Here is an 11,969-nt window from a genome sequence, read left to right as displayed (position 1 = left end):
TGAAATAGTTCAATGTATTTTATCAAGGTCACTCATTTTATAAATTTAACAGGTACATTTGTTCTTTCCTTTGGGATAAACCATTACATCTTTGGAGGGATGGCTGCGCTGTAAAAATGCACATAATGTTTTTTTTCTGGTAAAAAAAATACAAATAATTTTATTGTTATTGATGTGGAAATACATTGATATTTCCCACAGCATCATAGAGAAATAGCATCTTAAGGTAGCGGGCGCTATAGCCCTCGTGACCAAGCGAATTGGGTTCATAACACGGGCACTGTGAGTTCACATTATTGTGTCTCGTTGTCCCATTACATATGCGTATCACCATTCTGCAGGAAAGATGGTCGACGCCGAAACAACAGCCAATTCTGGTTTTCGATTTTCAGTGGACAAGATACGGAACTTTAAGGTCAGAAGCGATGACGTGTTTCTCTTGACCTATCCAAAGTCAGGTAGGTGTTCCGGGGTGCTCCATCATTCACCTGGAATCTGCTTCTAACAATCTAGCAGCTAACCTGGCCATAAAACTATCAACTGTGCGCAAAACTACTGAGGCTTATTAGTGACACACCTTTTTTGGTTTTTTATCCGACTAAAGTTTTGGGTTTTTTGTATCCAACAAAATTTGGCTTTTTATCCGACAAAGTTTTTTTTTTATTCAACAAAATTTGCCGTTTTCTATTCAACAAAATTTAATTTTTAGCCAATAAAATTTGTGTTTTGGTCCTGTGCGCCATGAGGTGCTGTGTTATGACAAATTATGTGCGGGGACAAAGTGTTTGTTGCAGTATGTCGTTGTTAAACTCAGTGGTGGAACTTTTTTGTATGAGTTTTTGATGGCTCCACCGATGGTCATGAAATTTAAGAGATCCCTGAACTGTTGTTCTATGAACATGGCTACTTCACGTTCTCCTGTTTTGTTTTTGCGACGGAACAGACCTTGTTTTCCAAGCGTTCTTTGCGAATGCCCGAGACTTAAGCTTATAGAAAAATTTAAAGATGCTGCGCGCTGACAAAACTAGTTGAATTTCACGATATTAAGTCAGTCCAAGATGAAGTCTCTTTGCTCAACATTCATAATCCGTCACAGAATTTGCCAGAAAGGTGATGAGTTTTGCAAATGGTCACTACACCAATTGAACAAAAGAGTTGTTCTATTAAATGCACAATTTGCGGGATAGAACACAAATTTATTTAGATAAAAACAAACAAATTTTGATGGATAAAAAAACAAATTTCGTCGGTTAAAAACAAATTTTGTTGGAACAAAAAACTTATTTCGTTGGACAAAAAAATTGGTCGGATGCAAACAAAGCTGGTTGAATAAAGAACAAAATTTCGTGAGATGAAAAAATAAAACAAATTATGCCGGGAGAAAAAACAAATTTTGTCGGATAACAAAAAAAGGGTGTGTCACTAACAAGCCTCCGTACAAACCACGCTTTCGCTTTCTTTCCGCTGACGGTTGTGAACGCTCTCTGCGTACACATTTATTAATGCTTTTACACCTCGAACATCGTATAAGTGACTTTCTGGCATAGGTGTTTCAATGCTTAAAGCCACAGTCGGTCATTAATAACAGGTTCTCGTATTTGATACTGTTAAACATAGTCACTTTTTTCTTTAGCTGAAAAAAAAACGTGGCTGTATATGGCGTTTTCACAGCCAGGTGTTATTGTAGTATTTTCATTTAGACCTATGTCTATTTGTTACTCAATAGTCTATTGATGAGATGAAGCTGACAAACGACCTTCTATTCACCTTTGGCCTGCGCAGTTCAACATCTTCAACATCTTCATCTTCTTGTCTAGAATCTTGACGTCCGGAGCATTGGACGAAAACGAAAAGGCCCAACCACAATCACCTTTGATCTATTCCACTCTGTGTCCATGCGCCCCATAGACGTGTGTACATATGCCTGAGAAGAACCATCTACACACGTCTATGGGGCGCATAGACGCAGAGCGGATTAGACCACTGGTGACTGTGGCCCAACAGACGTCAAGCTTCTATCCGTTTCTAGCTCCATGCTTCTCCGTTTCTAGCTCCATGGACTATTCAACACCATACAAATCATGGTTACGCAGCGTTTCCTGCAACGGCGGACATTGCATTTATTTGCGGATCATACCTACCATACCAAATCTAGGACCTCTCCGGCGGGGGTTCAGTAAAGAAGTACCATACCGCATCGGGGTTTTTTTGTACCACGACGTAACACTGGAGAGATCCTCGACTGGTCTGACCTTAGGAGGACCCAATTTCAAAATATAGCTTGCCACGGTGACCTCACACGTATTGGCAGCTGAACTACAAAAACAAACAATAACATTCACTCAGCTTGCGGCGATCTAGCTGTGGGAACGCAGCTGCTCGTGGCAGGGTTGACCTTTTGATGAACCGCATAGACATAGCCTACCCCGTCACAGACAGCTGCGGCGATCAGTAATAACCACCAAGGATTGTCGTTTTTACTTCTAAAATGATGTGATCGTAAGGATAGTGTCCAGCAGCGGGGCAATTTTCACCATATTTGAGAGAGGACATTCACTGCCAACTTGGAAAAGTTGAAAGCTGGGGAAGTCGAGTACTGGATCAGAATCTCAATCCATTGGTGCACGTGAATATTTTACAATATACCAGCATACCTTCAATTACGGTCCTTTCATAAACAGTTCGTGGAGGGACCGCGTTTCAATTCAACCCTTGCTGAAATTTCCATCTAAGACTAAGCTTAAGTGTAGTACTGTATGGTATAGTCACAGTGAACTTTGAAATCTGGTTGTTGTTGTTTGTACTGTTGTTTATGTTCATATTAGTCGTGTTGTTGTTGTTGTTGTTGTTGTTGTTGTTGTTGTTGTTGTTGTTGTTGACGAATAAAATTCAACGAACATAACTACGTAATATAGATATCATAAGAAACACTACAAGGACGCTATCGTTATTTGACCCAAATCAACTCTCTCCCAGCGTACTTTCTGTATGTAACAGTTTATACAGAGAGCATACCTTGGGAGAGAGTTGCATTGGGTCAAATAATTATAGCATCCTTGTAGTCTTTCTCAGGACATCTACAGTATGTCATTTTAAAACAACAGCAACACAATATTTATGTTCGTTGAATTTTATTGGTCAACAACAACTACAACAACAATGCGACTCTATTAACAACAATACAAACAACAACAACCAGATAACTGGGTTTCCTGTGTTGTCACACTCTGAGCTCGCTTGCATGGATGAAATGCGAGCAGCCATGTCAGGGAGAAAGGGACAGTGGATTATACTCATCACCCATGCTGAGGAAAGAGTGATGGGCGGCAAGCCGAAGAGGTCTCTTGGAAACGATAGCGATAGCGAAAGGACAACTGAGAAAAGTGTACTTCCCCTATAAAGTATTACTCACTAGTTCAGTGTATCCCAGGATATTTATCACAAGCGCATTTCAAGCCCGTCATCTAGAGCGAGGGTTGGATTGTCAACGTGTTATATGGTGAATGTTCAAAGATGACTCACTGTCCAAGAACCGCAATGGAGTTGTAGCTTACCGAAATATATGTATTTGCCGTACCTGGCCCTACCGACCTGCATTACTTTGTCATGATTAAATTCCGAAGATCAACCTTGCCTTTCAATGTCGACACTGATTTAATTCAGTGCAACAAAATCGTAATATGGACGCTGATTTGTTGAGGTTACCTGGCCTTGTATTATTTGCAATTCAAGCTACTATGTCAAGTTAAATCATCCTTGTAAATATTGTCGAAACAGGAATACACACATGGCAATCGTTGACCAAATTACATTTTAGTAACTCTTTGCAATCCCTTCGGAAAAATAAACCTCAGCTAAGGTGGGCATCAGTTAATTAGGAGGGTAGGGAATAGCGAAGACTTTGGTTGACAACGCGTCATTGGTGATCTCCAATCCTTTTGATTTTGTGATCGCAAACGTTATTAACAGACCCATAGTGTTGTGTCCAAAAGTATTCTACACGGAATGACAAATTAAGATCCCATTCTCTTCTTGAACACCTGTAGGTACAACTTGGATGAAAGAGATCCTGCCATTGGTGTGCAACGGTGGTGACATTGAGGCGATTAAAGACATACCGGTGGACGTTAGAGTACCGTATCTCGAATTTACCATTTCCGCTGAGGATGACGAAATGTCCAGGGGTGCCCTGAAATCATTCCAGGTGCCGGAAGATTTAAACTTGGACGAGATGGAGTCTCCAAGAATAATCAACAGTCACTTCAGCAAGAAGTTCCTACCGATTGAGCTCGAAGAAAAAAATCCCAAGGTAAGAAAAGGAGCGGACTAAACTACGGAGTCTGTTGGGAGAAATTTTTGTAAATACCGGTAGCTGTATTGTTGGCAAACGATTTCATATACTGTAAATCTCATTCTTCATATACAGTCGGTTTCTACCGACCTTCTTTCGCCCTGTTTGTGTAGATTTGGCTGCCTATCTACCCGTCGACGGTTACAGACTTTGAATCCTATTTGAATTACGATGCAGCGCTCAGTCAGAGATGGCACAGGGCGAGGTGCTTTGGGACGATTAGTCAGATTAGGCCGACGCCGTCTATGATTCGAAAAGTCTGATTGGCGGTAATCACTGGACTTTGTTCAAGTCTGTGATTTGTGTATGTTTGAGTGGGGTGAACTAGATGATTTGTGTTCCGTTTTCATGAAACGTGTTAGTGGTTTGAACGTGATGAGAGGGTTGTGCGCGATGAGTAGTGCAGAGTTTCACTCGGAACCCGGCAGAAACTGACTACTGCGCAGACTCAATGGTCACGCGTTCGATCGCCAGGAAAACCCGACCTTGGCTGCCGAATTTCAAATAGGTTTGTATGAAACAGAAGATATACAAGAAAAACTGTTGCAATTTTTTTTAATTCACTGACATGGCCCAAGTCTATACACAATCGCCCGATTTACGGTAAAATGTGATTGTCTTCATCATCTATAGTCTATTTGGATGGCGCCGAGCCATGCCTCATTGGGCAGCTCGTCATGACAAAACTGTACAGTTGGTGATCGCGTTATGAATAGATGGTGCACTGTAAAGTTAAGTGTTCAAGTATAGAACACCAATTAAACACCTTTTTGTAACACTTTTTGAACGCCTCTAGACGTCAGAAATTTAATACTACGTGTTCAACCAACGTTCAATTTTGAACACACGTGTGCAGATTTTGAACGCTACGTGTTCATCAGACATTATATTGAACACCATGGTGTTCCATATCTGAACACACGTTGCACAGGAAATGTGTTCAAAAAATTGAACCCTTTACGCGTTCAAAGGGCTGTAACACTTTTTGAACGCATGGACGCCGTTCAACGATAAGTGTGTTAAAGGCTAGAACACATGATGCGCGCTTTTGAACACCTTTAATTTTGGGCGTTCACGGGGAGTTCAAGCCTTGAAATAACATTACAGACCATTGATATCCAGTAAAATTTCTTATTCTAAAAATACACGAAACATTTCTAGAGTAAAATACAATAATTTATTGTAAAATGGGCAAATACACATTGCAACTTTGTATGTAAAGTTTGTCAGCAACAGTGTTTACACCTTCCTATCAAAAACATAAGCAATAAAAATCACCATATTGTGGATTACGTTTTATGTTCATACTTGTTTAAAACGTACAAAAATCATCTGAAAAAGCTCAAAATTTTGTATACTTATTGTCTTGAAAAGACGTATATGTATGAAATGCATACTCCATTTTTGTAAGATGGTTTCTTAAAGACATTTCCTCCTGTATAGACAATTGTAAATTTTGAAGAAAAAGAAGTTAGTCAAGGCTTCTCTGGTGCACATAGTATATAGTTGTCCACACAAGTAAACACAACATGTCAAGTTGTCAAAGTGTCACAGTAAGGCACAACATGCTGAAAGTGGGGAAAGTGTGTCCTTGGCAGGGTAAAACCTATTTCCTTGTCCAACAAAGTCCTTCATTAACAAAAAGGTTTGTTTGTTTGTAATATCTTTAAATAAACCCTGAAATAAATGGGTGACATTTCAAAAATATAATTCTCAGAAATTCAAAACATATTCGTAAAGACCTTTCAAATTCCGGTGTACCCTGCTATTAATTTTTATACAATTTTTTTTACCAAAAGTGGTAAAAATCACCCTTAAAATGAAAAAAAAATGTACATTTCATAATAACTTGAATATATCACATTCTGGTAATCCCTAAGTTCTTAAAAATGTCTGAAATGTCGTTAATGCCCTAAAAATACAAAGTTGCAAATTTCTGCATAATTTGAACAATCTGATAAAGACTATCAGTTAAGATCTATGTCCTAAATATCAAAGCTGTTCGATTAGCAGTTTTGAAAAAGTTTTAAAGATTTTCTGACCAAAAATGACAAAAATTGCCATGAAATATAAAAATTTGAATATTTCATTACAACTAGCACAAATTTGACTAAGGTCATTTTTAGGGACGTGTTTACCAAATATTGAAGACGTCAGCAAAAGAGAAGAAGCTTTTTGCCAAAAAATAAAAAAATAGCAAAATTAGCCTCAAAAATATAAATTTGCATATTTCATCATAATTTGAACATATCTGATTAGGCTAATCCCTGGTACCAGTAACCCAAATATTAAAGGATTCGTACAGGCTGTTTTGAAGAAAAACCTGTGGATGTACAAATTTGAGGACAATGCTACACATCCACCTATTTAGCTGACAGCAAAGCTAAAAAGCAGTTGCTAAGTACAAGAAACGTGTTGAGCTGCTATACAAAATAATCTACGGTTACGTTTGGTAGCAGGCTATGATCAACTAAATGTTACAAGGGCGTAAGCTTTCAAAGACGTGAAGTCTCCTTCATCAGATGCAAGGGGGATGAAAAATTGAAGCAGAAAGTGACAGAAAATTCAGAGTGAAAATTTCAGAAAAATCAGTAATTCAGAGTGGACATTTTTACTCTGAATGGTCTGTCGCTTTCAGCTTTAATTTAAATAAGGGAGACTACACGTCTGTGAAAGCTTATTCTCCGGCAACATTTAGTTGATCATAGCATGTTACCAAAGCTTAGATTAATTCAGAACAAAAATACAGAAATTTATCAAAATTCAGTTACTGACCCTTGGAAGTAGTACATTAGAGATGAACTGAGGTTCTCAAGCTTGTTTCCAGACAGCTACCTGTACACTCATCTTCTTCGTTATCTGTACCACCAGCTTCTATGAAAACTCTTCGATTTTCAGTTAAATCCAACATGATTTTACATCCTGAAAAAATGCAACAATAAGTAATATGGCGAGATGATACTTTAAATGAAAGACAAGGGGCTGATTAGGTTAAGGAAAAGGAGAGACTTTCATATGGAGTGCCTCTCTTCAATACTGCTACAAAATATTTGCTGTTTCTTTTCATCAACTGATTAAAATAAAAAAGCCAAACTCTCATATGCTGAAACAATACATTGTATACTCTACTATGTTTAACTGATGTTTTATATGCGAATGTGTTTACTAAAAGACATGTGTGTTAGCTGTGATTACGCAGCGGTACTATGCAAGGCGTATCGATCGCGCTCAGGTCAAGGGTTATCGCTACAGTTGTGTTGCGATGACCCTTTACCCGAGTGAGATCGATCGATAGGCCATGGCCAAAAGTACCACTGCGTAGTCACAGCTAGTTGTTAGTATAGCAGCCACTGAAAGAAAAAAGGTTTCTTCACGTAGTTAAGCTATTTAAAGGTACAATACAATTAATTTCAAAAGACGATAATATAGATGCTTCAAAAATATAATACCTTTTACTATTTTGGAGAGGAATACTTACCCTTTCTGGTCTTGCTTTCGCACGATCACGACTTCAGGGTGCGCTTACAAGAAAAATGTCGCAACTTCCGTTTTGATGCATCATGGGATAGGAAAAGGCACCAAACTTGAACACCAAGTGTTCAGAAGTAGAACGCCTCTTGCACGCCGATGTTAAAATTAAAACGTTCATGGTGGTTTTCTGATTTTCTTTTCTAATTTTTAAACTGTCAACCCGTAATAAACGTGTAAAATTATTTTGCATACTTCCTTTTTTAGAAAAACATGCTTTCAGCAATTGTAGGCCGGAAATATTTTTCACTTTGTGTGAAATTCGTTACACCAAAATCCGTGTACGTTTGCCGGACAATGAAGCAATAGTAAATTCAATATAGCCATTGTAAAGAAAAAAAACACAAAAGATTGTTTCACAGTATTGTAAAATTTCTGTGATGCTGAGTTTTTGAACACTTGAAGGAGATGGTTGTTAACACTACGTGTTCAGGTTTAGAACATCATTGTTAATATTATGAACACTAGTATTAACAATATGAACACTAGCCGTTCAAATTTGAACACCGACATGTACATTTTGAACGCGTAAAGACGCGTCTAGCGTCCGCCATTTTTACAGTGTGGAAGTTCGAATCCAAGTGGCCCCATGAGTTCCGTTGTCGCATCTAAGGCTGCGTTCACAAAAAATTTTTTTTTTTTGGGGGGGGGGGACTAGAGGAATCGCGATTGAAAACTTATTTTTTTTCAGATCCCCTCAATACCCTAAAAATTTTCAAGTCCATATGATAATTTAAATTCAAGTCTTCCCCAATTATCATATAGCCTCATATTTATTAGGAATGCATGCAGAGTAAAAAAAATAACATGTATTGCATAGTTTTGCTCCCAGATGTTCGACACTACCTCTTATCAGCAGGTTGTAGAGCCATATTCCTAGCGTAAGGCAATTCATTTTTAAATGCATCAGTGAACTTATGGGATTTAGCAGTCTAAGCCTAGCTTGAGTTAATCCAACTCTGGCCAGGTCAATGGCATAAGCTGAAGAGCTCACAAAATGACAATCATGAGAGAGTATGCAAGTTGTAAATTCCTGGCAACATTTTGCCAAACTGAAAAACTGAGCACAGTGACCCACGGAAAAATAGTTTTTTTTTTTCAAATGTACAAGACACATATACGACTTAGCTCTTACGTGTTTCTCAAAGGAATGGGCGATGTTTTAAAGTCGACTGTAAAAATCCAAAGTTTAACTATTTTATTGTTCTAAAATTTTTCCCGCCAGATTATCTACATTGCACGAAATCCAAAGGATGTGGCTGTATCATCATACTATTTTAGTCAACTGCTGTTGGCTAAAGAATATAAAGGCAAGCCCGCAAACCCATACGGAAACTTCAGCGAGTTCTTGCCCAACTTTATGGATTGTAAGAACCGATTCCAAATCGTTGGATGTGAGTACATCATTCTATATCAAAATGTGTGCATGGGCTTATGAGAACACTTTCATTTCCTTTAGGAAATCTAAAGGCCTATTGATGATTGCTACCGTAGAGACAGATGACCGAAGTACTTTCAACCACAGACAGAGGGGGGGGAATTCCCCCTCTACTGTCTATGTTTAAACCTAAATGAGTTACTTTAAACCTGAAGGGCTGAATGTCGACACGAACGTTTATCATCGTGTATTAGTTCATTGATACAGGTGACCGACTTTAAAGGGGCATAGAACCAGGGATTGAAGACAGCCCCTTTAAAGCACTATGGTTTAGCCCAAACCCATTGGTATCAATGTGTGGACTAAACTTGTTTCAAGTGTATGGGCATATATATATATATATATATATATATATATATATATATATATATATATATATATATATATATATATATATATATATATATATATATATATATATATATATATGTGTGTGTGTGTGTGTATATATATATATATATATATATATATATATATATATATATAATATATATATATATATATATATATATATCAATACAGAATAAACTGAAGGAGTACACTTTAGTAGACTGTCAAGTTAGTTGTAGGCTGTTGTGTAAATCTTGGGGTGAATGCGTTGGCCCAAACTCTTGGGCAGAAAGCAGCTGCCGAGAAGAGTCAAGCAGACTAAACAATTATCGGTTTATACTAGACAAACATTGGGTCTGGGAAGATCGATAAAAAACTGACAACTAGTTTCTTATTTATTCCTAAAGATGATGGACGTCAATGGCACGAACACGTGCTCACGTGGTGGAAGAGGAGGCATGATAAAAATGTCTTGTTTCTGAAGTATGAGGACATGTTTCAGGTAAGTCCGAGAAGTGATAGACCAAATACATCGGAGGCGGTCCAGGGGATAAGTACCAGGTAGGTCAGGTACGGGGTTGATTATTACATTTCTGCGAGTGGTCAGGGAAGACATACATAGTTATTTCACTTTCAATCTTTTTCTCCTTCCGACTTGCAAACGTTTTACTACCGGCGAAACGTGACTTTCTATTGTTGCCAAACAAGCAAGATTGTAATGTTGATAATATTGTGCTGAACATACTCTTTGCATCGTGATCGCTGTGGTCCCCGTTATACTTTTCAATTGACTTCTTTACAGGCACTACATTTCCAAAACCATATGACGTTAATTCTTTTTCATTCAATCTGTAGGACTTGGAATCGAATGTCGGAAAAATTGCAAAATTCCTTGACATCCAGCTGGCAGACGATGTTGTGAAAAAGATAAGTGATCACTGCACAATAGGAAACATGAAGAAAAACAAGATGGCGACCAAAAGTAACTACTGCGAAACGACTGCCAAAGTGAAGGCTGAAGAAGGCTCTCCTTATGTAAGGAAAGGTGGGTGAATAGATTGTCATTGTTCCTCAGTCGTTGATTTTTTCCTACTCACGATAAGTCATTATTGTGTCACAAAATGCATAATCTTGTTGCTGTTGGTCAATTTACAGGTGGAGCCGGCGGTTGGAAGAAGTACTTCACAGTGGCCGAGAACGAAATATTCGATAGGCATTACAAAGAATGGATGAAGGACAGCGATTTGGAGATGACCTTTGAACTTTTGTAATAATTCTAAGTTTTTTCTTTTGAGTATGGAATGGGCATTAGGCACCCCATGGCTGGTATATAATTCTAGAAAATAAGTATAGGGTAGTCGGGAAGGATTTTTTTGAATTAAAAAAAAGGGTCCTTCAAGTATGTTATATTATTATGGGCACTTAAAATGTTTTGGAAAATATATACGGTTTGCAACTCACCGCCAAACTCCCCTCCCTGTCATCTTACTTCAGAAGCTTCAAAGCGGAGTAAAAAAAATGGTGAGTTCAAACTAGATTTTTTTTTCTGATCGAATCGTGCTGGTTGCTGGCAACTAGACCGCTAAAGGCATTATTATTCCCCCGTTTTTCTTCGGGTAGTATGCGCGTAGAAAACTTAAATGTTTGCTCAAACTTTCCTCAAGGAATTTTTCAACCTTTCACTTTCAAAACCAAGAATAAAAATCGGGGGGGTCACCGTGCAAATTTCGGTACTGGTGTAACGAGTGCCACGCCCTTCCCACGTTTGGTTTACGCACGTGGTTTACGAGATATCCAAGTGATATCTAGCATTTTGGTCAAGGCTTAGAAATCTCTTATATAAACTTGCTATTGTTATAAATTTTACAATTGGATTCAGTGCAACCCTGGATATTTAAAGACGCTACATTCCATGGGACAATCCACGGCCCCAAGGACCGTGGACAATCCTGATAACGTAGAGTGATGTATTGTTTTAAAATAATCACAAACGTCGTACAAGCTATGTCTTTTTAGAACAGCTTAAAAATACCGTTTTGACAAACTTATGTGTAGTTTTGGACATATTTTACATTCTTACATTCTTACGGTACATTTTGTAATTAAAGTAACAAGGACTTTGAAACGATTTAAGTCGTGGACTTACTAGACAAAGAGTAGAACAGAGCTGGTACAGACATTGTAGACTTGAGTTCGGAATAAAGATTTAATGTGGTGCATATAACCGACGACTTGGTGTCAGCTTCAGTTACTGAAAGCCTCACGATCCCCGACCGATACCTCTCAACTTCTTAACCGTGAAGCAGCAGTTTGAAACTAGAG

General features: G+C 38.2%; 1 protein-coding gene across 1 annotated transcript; it reads left to right on the top strand.

Annotated features, from left to right (window-relative positions):
* Positions 1-238: 238 nt before the first annotated feature.
* Positions 239-11,875, top strand: LOC139151092 (sulfotransferase 1E1-like). The gene is made up of 6 exons (XM_070723630.1): positions 239-458; positions 4,047-4,309; positions 9,105-9,273; positions 10,055-10,149; positions 10,503-10,692; positions 10,803-11,875. The coding sequence occupies exons 1-6, from the start codon at positions 347-349 to the stop codon at positions 10,916-10,918; spliced, it is 945 nt and encodes a 314-aa protein (XP_070579731.1). The 5' UTR covers positions 239-346; the 3' UTR covers positions 10,919-11,875.
* Positions 11,876-11,969: the final 94 nt, after the last annotated feature.

The sequence above is a fragment of the Ptychodera flava genome, chromosome 15 (assembly GCF_041260155.1).
Source record: "Ptychodera flava strain L36383 chromosome 15, AS_Pfla_20210202, whole genome shotgun sequence".
Taxonomy (NCBI): Eukaryota; Metazoa; Hemichordata; class Enteropneusta; family Ptychoderidae; genus Ptychodera; species Ptychodera flava.
This window is presented reverse-complemented; position numbering and strand designations above follow the sequence as displayed.